Source organism: Oryctolagus cuniculus, chromosome 7 (genome assembly GCF_964237555.1).
Source record: "Oryctolagus cuniculus chromosome 7, mOryCun1.1, whole genome shotgun sequence".
Classification (NCBI taxonomy): domain Eukaryota; kingdom Metazoa; phylum Chordata; class Mammalia; order Lagomorpha; family Leporidae; genus Oryctolagus; species Oryctolagus cuniculus.
The window spans coordinates 27,967,565-27,987,199 of NC_091438.1; the positions used below are offsets into that span (position 1 = coordinate 27,967,565).

A 19,635-nucleotide genomic window follows, 5' to 3' on the forward strand; every position below is an offset into this window, starting at 1 on the left:
AAAATTCATTTCTTTCACAAGGAAAAACTTAAAAAAAAACAGAAAATGCTTGCTAGTAATGGAGAAAAAGAATCTATTTTGCAAATGTAAAATAAATAATGGATTCAACTAAGCCTTGATTATTTAAAGTAATTTAAAATATGGCAAAGTTTTACACAACAGATGACTTGATAATTGTAAAAGGAAAAAAAATGTTATGTTACAGCGAGATCTGGCTGTCAGCATTTAACCAAACAAGCAAACTTTGCATAACTAGCAGTCGTGCTATCTGATTGTATATGTAATAGGGAGCATGAAAGATTACTTATGCAATTTTTGTGTCAAAGATTAACCTGGATATAATCAAACTGTTAGATCTAACATCCGTTATCAAGTAAAGATGAAGATCATGAAGAGTGGGAAATATTCAATTAGAAATCAAGATGTATCATAACAAAGATAATTGCAAGGTATAGTATTGGAATAAGAATAGAACACCAACTGAGACAAAAAAAGAGAACCAGACTCATGTACATATGTAAGCTTGAAATATGAAAGAAGTGATTTTTCAGTTCATAGTAGAAAATGAATTTTCAATAAATGCTTATGGGACAACTGGTTATGCACATATAAAAAATTAAATTGGATTCCTACCTCATGCTATTTACAAAGCTTAATTCTTTTTTTAAAATTTTATTTAGTAAATATAAATTTCCAAAGTACAGTTTATGGATTACAATGGCTTTTTCCCTCCATAACCTCCCTCCAACCCACAACCATCCCATCTCCCTCTCCCTCTCCCATCCCATTCACATCAAGATTCATTTTCAATTATCTTTATATACAGATCAATTTAGTGTATACTAAGTAAAGATTCCTACATGGGGAGTAAGTGCACAGTGACTTAATTCTAAATTGACATTTAATTGTGAAAACATTTTATGATATTTAGATACAAATACAGATTATTATTATTATGCTCTTAAATCAAGGATGAATTTTTAAAAGACAATACAGAAAATGCAAAAACTAAAATATTAATAAATTCCCTAATTAAAACAGTAGCGTTTCTTACCAATTAAAGAAAATAAACAAAATGAAAAGACAAGTCAGAAATGATTTAATCTTTTTACATAACACAAAAGTGAACAAAGTGTTAATATAAGGATCATAAGAGCTTTTATAAGAAAAAGGAAAAAGAAAAAACCCATACAACCCAATGGGAAAATGAGCAAAAATAAAAACACTAGGAATGCAAGAGAAAAACAAAACATGAAAATAGGCTCAACCCTCAGTAATAACTAGTTATATGAAAATTAAGACCATAAAAAGCTACTAGTTTACACGTATCAGAATAGAAAAATAAATCTGACAATACCAGGTGCTGGTGAAAATATGAACCTCACCTCACCCCTGCTAGAATGGCTCTCATACAGAAATTAACAGACAAAAAAGCTGGCTAGGATGTGGTGTAAAGGGCACCCTAACCCACTGTTGGTGGGAATGTAAACTGACTATGGAAGATAGTATAGAGAAATCTCAGAAATCTGAATATAGACTTGCCCTATGACCCAGCCATCCCACTCCTGGGAATTTATCCAAAGAATGAAATCTGCATATGAAAGAACGATCTGTACTCCCATGTTCATCTCAGCTCAATTTAGAATAGCTAAGATATGGAATCAACCCAGATGTCCATCAGACTGAATAAAGAAATTATGATATATATATACATATATATATACACACAATATGGAATTCTACACAGTGGTAAAAAATGAAATCCCCTCGTTTATAACAAAATGGATGCAAATGGAAACCATTGTACTTAGTGAAATAAGCCATTCACAAAAAGACAAATACCATATGGTCTCTCTGACCTGTGGTAATAGAGTACCTAAAATATAATCTGTAGGAGCAAAGTTGACACCTTAAGATGCAATGAATTTGAATAGCCCTTGTCTTGACTGATGAGGAAGGTTTTCTTTTTTGTTGTTGTTGTTCTTTTTTTCTTTCTTCCTCATACTATTCAATGAACTCTACTTAGTGTAGAGTTAATCTTATAAGTATAATATTAACTGAAAGTAGATTTATGTGAAAAAGAATAGAAAAGGGAGAGGGAGGAGGAAGAAGGGTGGGAGTGTGGGTAGGAGGAAGGGGGGGAAGAATCACCATGTTCCCAAATCTGTATGTATTAAATGCATGAATTTTGTATTCTTAAAATAAAAAAAGAAATGTAGAATAGCTGACCAACCACTTCAGGAGTGCAGTCTAACAAGATCTCCAGGAGACCTGTCACCAACCTGAAGTTTGAGAAGTACTACCTTGGAGATCATTCAATCACCTTATTTTCTAGGGCTGGAAATTGACCCTCAATCCCATAGCAGAACCAAATTTCAGTTCCAGGACTCAATTCAGCTGTGTAAACTTTGGCACTCTCAAACTCCTCTGGGTTTTCGTTTCCATACAAATATTAGTAAAATTGGAATACTCAAAAAACAAAAGTAAAATATGAAGCTCTGGAAATTATTTTGAAAACATTTGATATATATGTACCTTGGGATAATTATTAATGAGTGAAGCATGGGTGATTTTGTCAAAGTGAATGGGCATATACCCTAAGTCTCAGCATTTCTATTCCTGGTTCTATACTTCAGAAAAGTTCAACACATATGCACAATGAGGCTTGTTGAAGAGTTATTGGAATATCATTTCTCGTGATAGAAAAAGAAAAACTGAAAAACAATTCCAGAGTACAGTAGAACAGATAAACACATTTAAATATTCACACAATATAAAATTATGCATCAGAGAAAGTAAATGATTTAGAACTACACATAAAGTATGAATATTAGAAGCATTTTATTGAGTGAAAAAAGCACACTATGAATGATTATGCACAGCATGATGCTTTTTAAAAAATTGCAATGTAATTTACACACAATAATGTGTAATCTTCTTGATGTATGTTTCTGTCAGTTTTAACAAACACAAAAATCATGTAATTATCTTCAAAACCCAAACAACACTCCAGCTTCCTCCAGAATCCCCTTGTGTTCCTTTGCAGGTAGTGTGATGTTCACATTATGGAAACACTACTGGTTTTTGTTTACTTACTTTGTATCTTTCAACTTTACTGAATTTGTTCTCACTTCTTTTTCTGTCTCAGTTTTCTATATATAAGATCCTGTCTTCTACAGAGAAAATGCAACTTCTTTCTTCCTGATTTGGATGACTTTTATTTCTTTCTCTTATCAGTACTCTAGTACCACATCGACAGAAGTGGTAGAAGTGTGCATCCTTGGCTTCTGTCACACAGGAAAAGCTTTCAGTTTTCACCATTCTGTACTGCTTGCTGTGGACTTTATGTTCAGAAAATTTCCTCTGTTCTTTGTGGAGAGTTTCTTTTCCAAAAGGGTGTTGTACTTAGCCAAGCCTTCTTTCTACATCTATTGTGAGGATCATATGATTTTTGTCTTTATTCTGCTGATGTGGTAGATCACATTAATTGCTCTCTGTATGTTGAATCATTCATGCTTTTCAGTGATAAATACCACTTGGTCATGGTATTTAAACCTTTTGATGTGCTATTGAATTCAATTTGTGTGTATTGTGGAGGATTTTTGCATTTATAATTGGGTTATTGATTTATAATTTTCCTTTTTTGTTGTTGTAGTCTCTTTATATGCTTTTGGTTTCAGGGCAAAGTTGGCCTCATTAAATAAGGTTGGTCATAGTTCCTCCTCAACAATTTTTTGAAAGAAATCAAGGGGATTGTCATTAAATCTTTTAAAAATGTTGAATGGAATTTGCCAGAGAAGTCATCTGATCCCAGCTTTTATCTATTGGGATTTTTTATTACTATTTCAAGATTCAATCTTCTTACTATAGATTTGACTTTCTGTTTTTCATTATTCAGTCTTGATAAGATGTAGGTTTCTGGGAATTTAATAATTTATTCTAGGTTATCTTATTTCTTGGAACAATTTTTCATAGTAGTCTCATTATACTTTTGATTTCTGTGGCATCGGTTGTAATGTGTTCGCTTTCATTTTTAAAATTCATTTAAGTGGCAAAGTGTGTGTGTGTGTGTATGTGTATGTGTGTGTGTGAGAGAGAGAGAGAATTCTCATAATAGCTGAGTCAGGCCAAAGATGGGAGCCAGAAATTCAATCTAGATATCCCACATGGGCATCTAGAACCCAACCACCTGGGCCATCACCTGCTGCCTCCCATGGTCCACACTAGCAGGAAACTGGCACTGAAAGTAGAGCTGGGACTCAAATCCAAGCACTCCAAAATGGGGTGTGGGGAATGAAGTAGGCAGGCATACAGGCTAAAACTGATTAGGTTTGTGAGCTGGAAGACCATGCCTTCGCCACACCCCTGTATGCCCTCACACCCTACCTGGTACCTTCACCACGCCCCTGTGTGCCCTCACACCACTACCTGGCCACACCTGAGTGCTCACTGGCCAATCAGATTAATTAACCACTCCTCTTTGGAAATGGGTTAAAAGCCTGGGACACGCTGTGTCCTGCCTTCTCTTCCTACCCTGGCCTCTTGCCAGAAGGGGGCTTGCTGTAGCCCTGTGCCTCCAGGGCAAGTGGCTTTGGACCACCTGCCCTAGGCTTCCTGGCTTAGATGATCCTCCACGTGGCTGGTTCCTGGTGCTCGGTATGAACCCAGATTTACCCCTCTCTCTTAAATAAAGCTCTCACTCTCCTATGCATCTTTAGCACTAAATAAAAGCCTAAAATGTACCATGCTGCCTTATTTATGCCAGTATTTAGAATTCTTCTATAAATATTAGGCAAGAACCCTCTCGGGCTTATTAATATTGGGGATTTATTAATAAGCATATGGTGATATCATATGACACCCCAAATTTCAATAACATATGTGGTGCCCCAGATGGGACTTCTGGGGAACTTTAAGAGGCCACATTTTTGTATATATTTTAGGGGGTCATTTCCGATATCAGGTGTCTTAACTACCTTAATTAGCATCTTCCACCAAGCCAAACACCTGTCCCTCTTTCAGTGTTTTATTTATTTGAGTACTCTTCCAAAAACTGGTTTTTTTTTTTTTTGTTTGTTTGTTTGTTTTGACAGGCACAGACAGTGAGAGAGAGAGAAAGGTCTTCCTTTTTCTGTTGGTTCACCCCCCAAATGGCCGCTACGGCCGGCACCCTGCACCGATCCAAAGCAAGGAGCCAGGTGCTTCTCCTGGTCTCCCATGGGGTGCAGGGCCCAAACACTTGGGCCATCCTCCACTGCACTCCTAGGCCACAGCAGAGAGCTGCGCTGGAAGAGGAGCAACTGGGACAGAACCGGAGTACCAACCAGGACTAGAACCCGGGATGCTGGCGCCTCAGGCGGAGGATTAGCCTAGTGAGATGCGGCGCCGGCCCTCTGTTTTATTGATTATTTTCTATTTTCTGTTTTGTTTTTGCTCTGATCTCAGCATTTTTAAGCATTTTTTCTTTGATTTACTTTTTTGCATTGCTCTTAGCCAAAAGCCTGGGAAACATTTATTTATTTATTTGAATTTTGACTATGATACCTGTTGGATGAATTTCTTTGAGCTTGCACTGGAGTTTGTTCAAGTTCTTTTTTTAAAAAAAGTATTTATATGCGCTGCGCTGCGGCTCACTAGGCTAATCCTCCACCTTGCGGCACCGGCACACAGGGTTCTAGTCCCAGTCGGGGCGCCGGATTCTGTCCCAGTTGCCCCTCTTCCAGGCCAGCTCTCTGCTGTGGCCAGGGAGTGCAGTGGAGGATGGCCCAAGTGCTTGGGCCCTGCACCCCATGGGAGACCAGGATAAGTACCTGGCTCCTGCCATTGGATCAGCGTGGTGCGCTGGCCGCAGCAGCCATTGGAGGGTGAACCAAGGGCTAAGGAAGGCCTTTCTCTCTGTCTCTCTCTCACTGTCCACTCTGCCTGTCAAAAAAAAAGAGTATTTATTTGAAGGCAGAGTAACAGAAGAGGAGGAAGAGAGAGAGGGAGAAGGAGGGAGAGGGAGGGAGAGGGAGGGAGAAGGAGGGAGAGGGAGGGAGAGGGAAGGAGAGGGAAGGAGCGGGAGCGGGAGCAGGAGCGGGAGGGAGAGGGAGGGAGGGAGCGGGAGAGAAATGAGAATGAATTTTCATCTGTTGGTTCTACCCAAATGAATGCAATGGCTGGGGCTGGACCAGGCTGAAGCTAGGAGCTTGGGATGCCATCCTGTTCTCCCACATGGGTAGCAACAACCCAAGCACGTGGATCATCTTTCACTGCTTTCCCAGACGCATTAGCAGCAGAAGCAGAAGCAGCCAGACTCAAACCAGTGCTCTGATGTGCGATGCTGATGTCACAGGCAGTAGCGTAACTCACCATGCCACAATGCAGGACTCTTACTCAGCTTCTTCAATCTGTATGTTTATGTATTTTGTCATTATATCCTTTAATATTTTTTATTTACATTCTCTTTCTCCTTTCCTGGTGACAGGAATTTTAGAATCTTCATAGAATCCCATAGATCAGCTGGCGCTGCGGCTCACTTGGCTAATCCTCCACCTGCGGCACCAGCACACTGGGTTCTAGTCCTGATTGGGGTGCTGGTTCTGTCCCCATTGCTCCTCTTCCAGTTCAGCTCTCTGCTGTGGCCAGGGAGTGCAGTGGAGGATGGGCCAAGTGCTTGGGCCCTGCACCCGCATGGGAGACCAGGAGAAGCACCTGGCTCCTGCCTTCGGATCAGCGTGATGCACCGGCCGCAGCGGCCATTTGGGGGATGAACCAATGGAAAAAGGAAGGCCTTTCTCTCTCTCTCTCTCTCTCTCTCACTGCCTGTTAAAAAAAAATAAAATAAAAGAATCCCATAGATCCTTTAGGTCTGCTCTTTCTAATAGTACATTTTCTCTCTGTGTTCATATTTTTTTTTTTTTTTTTTTTTTTTTTTTTTTTTTTTGAGGAGCAGCCGGGACAGAATCCGGCACCCCAACCGGGACTAGAACCCCGGGGTACTGGCGCCGCAGGCAGAGGATTAGCCTAGTGAGCCACAGTGCCGGCCCTCTCTGTGTTCATATTGAATCACTCTGTGCTTAAATCTTTGACTTCTCAGGCCACAATGGAATTTGTAACTGTAAAGCTCTAATTGTTCTGCACACATTCCTATCGACTTACTTCTAAAGGTACAGTTAAAAAACTTGTCATAGGAGTCCAAATCTCTTTAAAACTGGAGGTAAAAATGCCATCTTAATTGTTAAAGAGATCATATTAATGTTAAAGTGAACATATGGATAGGGTTCAGTGTTGAAGAGATCATAAAAACAGCATCACGTGCCTAGTAACAATAACATATAGAATAAAAAGGAGAGAATATTCCAACATGGGAAGCAGTCCACATAGCAGACTCATAGAATGACAATTGCTTTCATGGAAAGCCAAGACACTCTGGCAAAAAAAAAAAAAAAAAAAAAACCTAAATAAAAGATCTCTGTGAGTGAGATCCCAGTAGAAAGAATGGGCCATCAAAGAAGGAGGTACCTTTCTCTGAAGGGAGGAGAGAACTTCCACTTTCACTATGAGCTTGTCTGAATAAGGTTGAAGTCGGTGAACTCAAAAGGCTTCCATAGCCTTGGCAACTCATGACAAGAGCCTAGACTTATTACTGATGCCATAAACAAGAGTGTCAAATTGTTAAGTCAACAACAGGAGTCACTGTGCACTTACTCCTCATGTAGGATCTCTGTCCTTAGTGTGTTGTCCAATGTGAATTAATGCTATAACTAGTACTGAAACAGTATTTTACACTTTATGTTTCTGTGTGGGTGCAAACTGTTGAAATTTTTAGTATATTAATATACTAAATTGATCTTCTGTATATAAAGATAATTGAAGATAAATCTTGAAGTGAATGGAATGGGAGAGGGAGCGGGAGATAGGAGGGTTGTGGGTGGGAGGGAAGTTATGGGGGGAAAAGCCATTGTAATCCATAAGTTGTACTTTGGAAATTTATAAATATTAAATAAAAGTTTAAAAAAAATGACAATCACTTTAAGTAACCCTGACCACAGAATCAGCCCTTAAGCCTTCCTGGTCTGGCTGAAAAGCTTGTGAGAGTATTTCAGGCATGGAAAGTCAAGACACTATGGCAAAAAATGTTCTACAGGAAGCATCTCTGTGTATGAGACCCCAGTGGAAAGGAGTGGCCATCAAAAAGGATGTACTTTTCTCTGAAGGGAGCAGAGAACTTCCACTTTGCTTGTGGCCTCATGCAAATACTGATATAGTTTGTGGACTCAAAAGGCTTCCATAGCCTAGGTAGCTCATGTCAAGAGCTTTGGGTGGTCACTGATGTCATACGTAAGAGTGTTAGTTGTTAAATTAACAGCAAGAGTCATGGTGCACTAACTTCCCATGCAGGATCTCTGTCCTCAATGAGCTGTATTGAGAGTTAACTGTAAAACCAGTTCTCAAAGGGGTGTGTGTGTGTGTGTGTGAAAATTTTTGAAATCTCTACCTAGTATAGAGTTGATCTTCTGTATACAAAGTTAATTGAAAATGAATCTTAATGGAGAATGGGATAGGGAAAAGGAGAGTGAGAGTGTGGGTGGGCGGGCTGATATGATGGAAAGAATAACTATATTGCTAAAGTTGTACTTATGAAATTTGTATTCCTTAAAAAATAAACTTAAAATTAAATAAAAAATCCTTGACTTCACTGATTCTTTCACTTTGTGCTATCTGTTGTTGAGCCCATTCACTGAAACTTTTGTTTTTTCACATTGTATTCTTCAGGTCTAAAATATCCATTTGATTCTTTTTTACATCTGCTGTTCCTTTGCTGAGATTCCATGTTTTCATTTGTTCCCGCCTGTTCATAATTTCTTAGTGAAGGATTTTTATAATGTCTGCTTTTAAACAGTGTAAGATAATTCCAACATCTGTGTCATTTTAGTTTTAGCATCTGTTGAGAGTTTCCTGGTTCTTGTTATGATACATGATTTTTGAGTTTTGTATATTATGTTATGAGATGCTGCATCTTATTTAAATCTGCTTTATCATGCTTTCTCTGACACACATCACACTCTGGGAATGGAGGGTACCACCTTGCTACTACCATGTGGGGGTAATGTTCTGAATTCCCCACTCAGCCTTCTTTGACATCCTCCAGGGGCAGGTGTGCCTCATTATTACTCCCCATGTGGCCTCCACTGACACTATGGTTGTAGAAGGCCTTATTGCACCTGATGGTTGTAAAAGATCTGTTGGGGAAAAGGACCTAGCTGGGAGATGGTGGAAATTTAGGCGCTCTACATGGCTTTTGCTGTTGGTTTTTTTCCTCCACTGTGTTTGAGTGGAGAGGGGAAGATATTGTTTCAGTATGTTGTTCCCTTTTGTCTGCTTGCGCCTTTCCTATTCCTTTGATTGAAAACAGAGGCTTTCTTGGGGCACTTTTGTCTGTTCCTGTTGACTTTTCTCATTTATTGGCTTCTCTAGCACCCAGCATGGGATATATGATGGGAAAAATACACAGGGAACATAATATTATATTTTTCCTTGAGTCTTGAAACCCCTGACTGGTCTGCCTTTTTCTATTCACCTTTTGGAGTTTTTTTTTTTAATTTTAAATTAAATTTTTTTAATTTTTTTAAATAATGTTCAGGAATTTATCAAATATTGCTGGGAGTAACAAAGAGAAATCTCTCTCTTCCATCATAGTATTGAACTGAAAGTTGTTTCAATTAAAATTTTTAAAATATTTATTTATTTGAAAGACAATGAGGGAGAGATTGAGAGAGAAGTGAGAGATCTTCCAGTTCACTCCCTAAGTGGCTGCAACAGCCGGGATGGCCCAGGCAAAAGCCAGGAGCCAGAAACTGGTCTCCCATGTGGAAGGTAGATGGCTCAACTACTTGGGCTATTTCTGTGCTGCCTTCTTGGGTGCATTATCAGGGAGTTGGCATTGCAAACAGAGGATTAAGCTGCTGTGCCACAAAGTCAGTCCTCAATTTTTTATAAAGGCACCAAATTAACTCAATAGGAAAAATACAGTCTTTTAACAAAAGGTGCTAGGACAGCTGGAGATGCATGCAAAAAAGAATGAGCCTCAATCCTTGCTTTATACTATATACAGAAATTAACTAATGAAGTCATTGATATAAGTATAATTCTAAATACTAAAATTGTAATACTTCTAGAAGAAAGCATAAGAAAAAGTGAGAACTAAGTGTTAACAATTTTTTTAGATATAATACACAAGGAAGCAACCATAAAATTAAAAAAATGAATTGATGTCACCAAATCTTAAAACTTCCTGTTGAAAGGCACACTAAGAAAATGAAAGGGTAAATACTGGACTGTGAGAAAGAATTTGCTATAAATATACCTGACAAAGGAATTGTATTTACAATTTAAAAGACATGTTACAAGTTAGTGACAATAAAACAGCCTATTCAAAATTTAGCAAAAGATTTGTACAGACACACCATGAAGGGAGTTATGTGGGGGCCAGTGTTGTGGTGCAGCAGGTTAAGCTGCTGTCTGTGACACCAGCAACGCATCCAAGATGGGCGCCAGTTTGAATCCTGGAAGCTCCATTTATGGTCCATCTCCTTGCTAAAGCACCTGAGATGGCAGTAGATAATGGCCCAAGTATTTGACTCCCTGCACCCACATAGGAAACCCAGATGAAGTTCCTGGCTCCTGGCTTCCGCCTGGCCCAGCCCTGGCAGTTTCAGCCATTTAAGGAGTGAATTGACATATGGAATATCTTAATCTCTCTCTCCCTGTTTCTGTCTGTCTGCCTTTCAAGTAAGTTAATTTTTTCTTTTTATAAAACAAGGAGATACATGGATAGGTAATGAGTTTATGATGACTCAATTTTATTAGTTTTCAAGGAAATGGAAGCTTATAATATGACAATGAGATACACTGTACATAGGTATTGGTTTTCTACTGCTGCTATAAACAAATTCCAAATTTTGTTGCTTAAAATACAATTTTATTATGATACTGTGGATCAGAAGTCTACAATGGGTCTTACTTGGACGAGAGTCCTTTCTAGAGGCTCTAGAAGAGAATCCATTTCCTTGCCCTCTTCAACTTGTAGGGGTCATCCATGTGACCTCTTTCCTCCATCTTTAAAGTTAGGATCTTGACTGAAGTACTACTGAGTCCTTGTGCTACTGCCATCTTGCTGGTCTTCCCTCTCTCATCACATCACTGTATGCCTAGAAGCAAGGAAGGAAACTACGAGCTGGGAATTCAATCCATGTCTCCTATGTGGGTGGCAGAAAACCAATCACTTGAACCATCACTTCGGTCTTCCAGGATCTTCACTGTGGGAAGCTGGAGTTAGGAGATGGAGCCAGGAATTGAACCCAGCACTCTGATGTGGGATGCATGTGCCCTTACTGATAAATACCCACTCCTAGGTTTTCCATTTTTAGGGACTTATAAAGACCCACATGAATAATTCATGACAATTTTCCCTTGTTAAGGTAGATACTTATCTTCAGTTGCATCTGTAAGTACTTTTTGCCATGTAAGGCAATATACTTACAGATTCCAGGGATAGAATGTGAACATCTTTATTTTGGAGGGGAGATTATTATGCCTTCCACAATACCCAACACGATGATTAATATTAAATTTGCACACAATACTAAGTATTGAAGAGAATATGGAGCAACTGGTGTTCTTAATAGTGCTTGTGGGAATGCACAATAGTACAACCATTTTAGAAAATGCTTGGACAGTTTTTCAACAATTAAATATGCATTTACCACACAAGTTGTAATTCTTATCCTATATATTAACCCAAAATAAGGAAAACATTTGTTCAAGATATTTGTGGCAGTTTTATTTATAATGACAGAAAACTTTAAACAAACCAAATGTCTATTAACATGTCAGTTGATACAAATGGTGGATATTCACACAATGTCTAGTACTCAACATTATAAAAAAAAACCAGACATATGCAACAAAATGAGTGACTCTACTGAAATTTATGATGAAAGAAGCATATGGTTTGACTTCATTTATAAGAAACTCTTGAATAGAAACAAACATGTTGATCTATTATGACATAAAGCAAACAAGTAGTTAGCTTGTGCCAGGGAAGGGGGTGGATAGACTGCAGCTCTCTGGAGGAAACTCGGGTAATGGCTACTCTGGTGGATACATTTATTGCATTCATCTTATTGTGTATAAATTATTCTGCAATGTGATTGTTTTAAAAGTAACAAGACAGAAACCAGTAAACCACATAGATAAACATAGCAAGGGGCTGGCGTTGTGGTGTAGCAGATTAAGCCTCGACCCACGATGTCTGCATCCTATATGGGTGCAGGTCCAAGACTCGGCTGTGCCACTTCTGATCCAGCCCCCTGCTAATGTGCCTAGGAAACCAGTGGAGAGTGGCCCATGTCCTTGTGCCTGCACCCAGTTGGGAGACCTAGAAGACGCTGCAGGCTCTTGGTTTTAGCATGGCCCAGTCCCAACCACTGCAGGCATTTTGGGAGTAAATCAGCCGAAGGAAGACATCTCTCTTTCTCTCTCTCTCTCTCTCTCTCTCTCTCTGCCTCGTCTTGCTCCTCCTCTCTGTGACTCTGCCTATCAAATAGATAAAAAATAAATCTTTAAAAAACAAACAAAAAGCAAATTTGCGAATAATAAAGGAAAATTGCATGTGCAGTAGAAAGTGATGAAAAGAGAACATTTAAAAAAAAAAAAACAAGCTTAAGAGATAGGAAGGATAGCATAATGAACCAAGAACCTTTGATAAGGCTTTTAGAAGAAGAAATAAAGAGAATAGGAAAAAGTCAATATTTAGGGGCTTTAATGAGTTAATCAAGGATGTAAATTCTAAGCAGGATAATTAAAATAAATTTATTCTTAAGGGTAATAATATATTGAAATGAACAGATGCTGAAGATTCAGAGATTTCAGAAGCCATCATCTAGGAAATGCCACCTTCTGAGAGCTCGATGAGAAAAAACTGCAGCAGCCCATGTCACTAGTGATATTGCCCGAGGGAGAGCCTTGTGGACCATACCAGCTTTGAATCTGGCCTGGAGTGTTAGCAGGGAACAGGATACCCACCTAACCCCATGAAGAGAGAACACATTTCTCTCTCCCCATGCCCCTACAAAGGCACCCCCAACTAGGATGGAGAAAGTGCCATCCTAACTGTGGGGAGCAACTCGGACTAGACTAAGTTACTGGAATTAAGACTTATTCTATGCATCTGCTCTCCCACAATATGGCGCTGGGAGAGGAGAAAACAGCTTCTACGCAGCTGCCTCTTGCCAACTTGAGTGATGACCTCCAGGAGCTGATCCTGCTCCTGATTGGAGGAGAGCAGCGTACTCGGCGTGTGGGCAGCCGAGTTGGGATTGGCGGAAGAGGACTATAAAGGAGGAGAGAGACAACATGCACCAGGAACATCTAAGAGGAACATTGGAGGGAACACCTGTGCAGCCCCCGAGAGAGCCGGCCAGCGGTGTGCCGCTCCCCCGCGGAAGTGGGGAAAGTGGCCAGGGGGAACCGCCCTTCCACGGAGGTGGAAGGGACAGTAGCCAACCTGGGAAGAACCAGCAGCAAACCCGGGGAGGGCCGAGCAGACGAAAGAACAGCGCAGGGTCCTGTGTCGTTCCTCCACGAAGAGGGGGAGCGACACCTAACAATGCAAGTACAGGCTGTGGTAGCTCATATGTGCGTGTGTGACTAGGAGCTTTTATCAGAGGGATAAATCAGTGATTCCCACTGACTTAGTCTGGCCTGGAAAGTTGGCAGGGGGCTGGGCACCCACTTAGGACTGTGAGGCATTCTCCTCCCACTCTAACATAGGGGCCCACACTCAAGCTGCCAAGGCAGAGCACCAACAAGCGGCTGGCTCTGGGAAAGCTCTCTCTGTGTGGGGGGTAGGCTCACATGGCTGAGATCCCTTGCACCCTGTTATTGGGGGAAACCTGCGAGATTCTGTGACTGCACAATAAGGTGTAAGGTGGAGCTGGGTCTCTGGGCACCACTGTGCCTGGCTTCAGAGGTTCAAGAGTTCCCTTAGTGCTTGGGGTGGGTCATTGCAGAGGGTTCCATGATCACGTGGAGGACCACTCAGATCTTTTGTGTAGTTCATGCACCTGTGTGGATGAGGTTTGTAGCTACTGTAGGCTAATCCTAGGCATTGATCACCTTGCCAGAGAGTAGGTGAGGGAGTGATATGCCAGCTGATATGATCATACGCTCCCGGCTGCTGACAACAGGATCTACCACTTCCAGACTGGGTGTCATCCTGCACTCTTGCTCCACCCTGGAGCCCCAACCAGAGCTTCCTGACCCCACCCCACACATGCTTCTTTATGTCCACTGAAGAAGCAGACATGCCACTAAGCCACAGAGGCCTAGTTCAAAGATAAAAGCCATCAGAGGGGAAAAACAACAAGCATTGTGTGCCTAAAAATGAGCACATAAATATAAGAAATGAGAACAAGGAAGACAATATGACTCTCTAAAAGGAACAAAACAGCACTTCAGTACCTGATTCCACTGTTGGTGAGAATGTAAACTAGTACAACCATTATGGAAGACAGTATGAGATTCCTCAGAGATCTGAAAATAGATCTACCATATGACCCAACCATCCCACTCCTGGGAATTTACCCAAATGACATGAAATCTGCATATGAAAGAAAGCATTATCTGTACCCTCATGTTTATTGCAGCTCAATTCACAATAGCTAAGATATGGAATCAATCCAGATGTCGATCATCTGATGACTTGATAAAGAAAATATGGTATATATAGACCATGGAATACTACTCAGCCATAAAAATAATGAAGTCCTGTCTTTTACAACAAAATGGATTTAACTGGAAAACATTATGCTTAGTGAAATAAGCCAATCTCAAAAAGACAACTAGCATATGTTTTCACTGATGCATGACAGCTAATATAGAATATAAAAAAATTGCATAGGAATTAAATGGACATTTTCTTATATGATTGTCAGTTTGGGCCCTTGTTTATACTCCTGTGGAACTGTGGTCTTCTTAACTTTTACTTGTTGAATATTATGGTTACTGGTGAATTAAGTCTGTGAATTTAGAGTGGATAAAAATTACGTCTTGGTAAAACCTGATGAAAGGAAGAGACGAGAGGGATGGGGGGAAGGGATGGAAATGTGGTTGTCTCCTTAGAACTGTACCTATGAAATGCATGAAATCCATTCTGTTTATATCAATAAAATAAGTCATCATCATGCTTGGATAATTCTATATGTGTTAATTTTGCCCACTTATTATTTTGCTTTTGTTCCCGTCTCCCGAATAGATTACGAATTTTTAAAATGAGAATTCAATCCCATTCTGCACTTGAAACAGTCTTGGGTGATGCTGTGGTTTAAGAACACAAATTCTGGAATCAGAAGTGGATTACAGGACCAAAGAGCCCTAGGTTATTATTATTTCAATCTCATCTTTTTATTTGTCATTCTTGAATATTGAACCAGCCACAGTGTTGTTCTTCAAAAGGCATTGAGGGTGCCGGCGCTGTGGTGTAGTAGGCTAAGCCTCCGCCTATGATGCTGGCATCCTGTATGGGTGCCGGTTCTAGTCCCCGCTACTCCTCTTCCAATCCAGCTCTCCACTATGGGCTGGGATAGCAGGGATAGCACCTGTGTGGGAGACTGGGAAAAAGCTTCTGGCTCCTGGCTTCAGATCATCCCAGTTCTGGCTGTTTGGCCATTTGGGGAAGTGAACCAGCAGATGGAAGATCTTCTCTCTCTTTCAAATAAGTAAATAAAATCTTTAAAAAAGTGTATTGAGGGAGCAGGCCTTTAGGCTAGCATTGAGACAATGGTTAAGACACTAGCATCTGGGGGCTGATGTTGTGTTACAGTGGGTATCCCATATCGAAAACTAGGTTCAATTCTGGCTACTCCACTTCTGATCCAGCTCCCTGATAATGTGTCTGGGAAGGCCACAGAAGATGGCAAGTACTTGAGCCCTTGACATTAGTGTGGAAGATCTGAATGGAATGCCAAGTTCCTGGCTTGCCTGGCCCGGCACAGCCCTGGCACTTGCAAGCCATATGTGGAATAAACCAGAAGGTGGAAGATCATTTTCTCTGTTTTCCTCTCCACTTGTCACTTTGTCTTTCAAATAAATAAAATCAATCTTGTTTTTAGATTTATTTTTATTTATTTGAAAGGAAGAGTTGAGAGAGAGAGCGTGAGAGAGAGAGAGGGAGAGATCTTCCATATTCCATCTGCTGGTTCACTCCCCAGATGGTGCAATGGCTGCGCTGGGCCAGGCCAATGCCAGGAGCCAGGAACTTCATCTGGGTCTTCCACATGGGTGCAGGGGTCCAAAGGACTTGGGCCATCCTCTGCTGCTTTCCTAGGTGCAATAGTAGGGAGCTGGATCAGAAGTGGAATAGCCAGGACTCAAACCAGTGTCCATATGGGATGCTGGCACTGCAGCCACATTCCATAATGGAGTTCCTGGTTTTGATATCTAGCTTCAACTCCTAACTCCAGCTACATTGCTAAGGCAGACTTGGGGAAGCAGCAATGGTGGCTCAAGTAACTGGATGACTGACACCCATGTGGGAAACCTTGATCCAGCTCTAGCTGTTGAGAGCATCTGGGGGAGTGAACCAATGGAGGGAAGTACTTCTCTTTTTCTCTCTTCCCAACTAACTAAATAAATGAGTATTGAGAAAAGTGGTTGTTGCCTCACAGTCTTACATTGGAAAGGGGGAGAAAAAGTATAAGATGCTACAACCACTTATGACAGAACAATTTACATACAAATAATCCCAGAGATACACCAATGTGCTAAGGATGGTTTCTGGAGGACTTTGGAGCTGGGCTGAATTGCACTGGGAAACTTTATGTTAAATACCACACTTTGATCCTCCAAGCAAAACTCACTTCCTTCTAGAAGATTTTTTCTAAGCTCTAGGCATAGAAAAGTGCCTTCTATATTCTTCCACTGCATATACTGCACTTTATATGTATTTACATGTCTACTCTAGTAAGAGTGATTGAAAAGGTATAATATTAGAGATTTCCAATTACATTTAAAATCATAGAATTTGGCTCATAGTAATCACTCAATAAATAGCAACAGCTGTCATGCCAAATATGGTTACCACCTTTAAGGAGCACATAAACTAGTTGCCAGGTACATAAACAAGCAATTGCTGAATGTATTGATATATGTCATACTGTTGTCACCAAGGAAAGTAGTCCACTCACATAAAGGATGGAGGCTAAGAGTGAGACTCACAATGAATGGAGACAATTTGTTTGGCAGAGAGCACAGTAGGGATATTCTAGGGAGAGGCAAGGGTCTATTCAAAGTCACAAAAGCATAAAACATGCAGCACATGGAGCATGTCTGTAACTGAAAGTACTTTCAGATAAAGAATTAGTTTTGAGTAGATTTGTGAAAAAGACATTTATAAAAACCAGCAAGGCCAAGATCATGGAGAGCTTGATATAAGAGAGCAGGATGTTTGGATGTTTCTTGCAGGTATAGAGAGCCATGAAAGAGTTTAATAAGAATGTCATATGTTGAGATTAATTGCTTTTTTTTTTTTTTTTTTTTGACAGGCAGAGTGGACAGTGAGAGACAGAGAGAAAGGTCTTCCTTTACCGTTGGTTCACCCTCCAATGGCCACCGCAGCCGGCGCACCACGCTGATCCGATGGCAGGAGCCAGGTGCTTATCCTGGTCTCCCATGGGGTGCAGGGCCCAAGGACTTGGACCATCCTCCACTGCACTCCCTGGCCACAGCAGAGAGCTGGCCTGGAAGAGGGGCAACTGGGACAGAATCCGGCGCCCCGACCGGGACTAGAACCTGGTGTGCCGGCGCCGCAAGGTGGAGGATTAGCCTAGTGAGCCACAGCACCGGCCCGAGATTAACTGCTTTTAGTGGTATTAATTTGTCCTTTATCCACATAGCAATAGAAAGCAAAAGTTTACATGTGTGCTAAATGTGTCCATGACAGCATCAAGTGTGCTTTCTCATCAAAGAGTAGAAAATTGTTGTGAAAGTGTTTATTGAAGGCACAACCACAGAGTCAGAAAGCTAAATTTTAAAAAAGTGAAGTTTTGAATAATTTACAAAAGTCAAAAGCCTTTCAAAAATAATAGCATTATTAGTAATTCTTCAAATGTGGCTTTTCTAAATTTCAACCCTTATTTGCATTAACAGACCACAGGAAATTCTTACCTTGTGACTGCCTTTGGTATGTCATCAAATGGCCACTGTGGTCCAAATAGTCCACATCCACTAGTTATTAATGCAGTCATTTTCCCACTTTCAAATTAATTTGAGCTCAGTGTCGCACATCTTAATGCAAAGGAGATTTCAGTTAAAAGGACTCTTTAAAATACATCCTCTTCTGTTTTCAACTGCTATGACATAAGAAACAACTGTGACATCATCCAAGATTTATGATAGGGTGGGAAGTGGCCTACTAGGATATTGGATAATGAATTCTTGTGCTTTTCTCCTTCCTTAGATTCTCTTACATATTGAATAACACTTTGAGAAAGTAGTATTCTGATGTATCAATGCAATGATTCTTAAATACGTACAGTCAAAAGAATGTATTATCCTATATAAATAGATGTGTGTGAGTAGATTCGTATATGTGGATTTATTCATATATGTTTAAGTGGAGGCAAGACAGCATAACTACTTTTCTGTGTGTGTTCCTTTGGAGAAATGTGCATGGCTTGCTAAGAGAGAATGAAGACCTGAGTGTGTCTAGCCAGTCCAGATGTATTAATTAATTTAGTCAACTGTTATGAATAGGCCTTGCTCAAGACTTGGATATGTAAAAGTGATTAGACATAGTTCCTGACGTGAAGAATTATATATAAATCTACTAGAGATACAAAGTGAACAAGTGAATGAAATTAAATGTAATACACTCTGTTGTAAAGCTATAATACATCTCAATAATCATCAATAAATCTTAATAATTATTAATAAATCTATTTAGTACAAAGCACTTAATATCTATTCAGTACAAAACATTCTCTCAAGAACTGAGACTGGAAGAACAATATAGAGACCTTATCCTAAAGGAGTTAAAATTCTATGAATAGGCAGAGGGAACAAGTTGTGTCTTAGCCGTGTTTCCCACACATCTACATCCCAAATCTCTTTTGTTTTTTAAATCCCTTAATCCTGTTTTTTTTTAAAGTGTTCTTACCTATTAATTTTATTCTTGTAAAGAAGAGGTCATATTATGTCTTTGATTTATTGTTTTAATTCCATAATCTCTCACAATGACAGGAATTTCACTTGAGTTAGAGATATAAATATGGTCTTTCATTCAATACACATTGGTTCACTTTATATTATGTGCTCCAGGCACAATTCAGAAGTAAGCAGAAGCCTCAAGACCATCCGACAGGGTGAGATAAACTCAGGCACTGGCTATATTAGCATCCAGGTGTTAGCAGAATTAGCTGTTGAGAGCTGGGAAGCACATGGCAACAACTGCTTCACACCGCCCCTGGATGAGTCCAAAGCGAATGGATCACCAAGGTGTGCTCTCTCCTCTGCTCTTTAAAGAAAGGCATCGCCATAACGTCAGCTTTTGTGACATAACCTCTGGGTCACTAAGAACAGAATCAGGGCTTCTAG

The 19,635-nt window shown here is 40.1% G+C and overlaps 1 protein-coding gene across 1 annotated transcript in view; it reads right to left on the minus strand.

The window, feature by feature from the left end:
- KIFAP3 (kinesin associated protein 3) overlaps positions 1-19,339 on the minus strand; it is a 193,886-nt gene extending 174,547 nt beyond the window's left edge. Inside the window, exons 1-2 of the mRNA XM_008264095.4 lie at positions 19,199-19,339; positions 18,208-18,327 (exon numbers count right to left, since the gene is read on the minus strand). Coding sequence (XP_008262317.1) covers positions 18,208-18,287 — 80 coding nt within the window. The 5' untranslated portion in view covers positions 18,288-18,327; positions 19,199-19,339. The remainder of the gene's footprint in view (positions 1-18,207; positions 18,328-19,198) is intronic.
- Between the last annotated feature and the right edge of the window lie 296 nt (positions 19,340-19,635).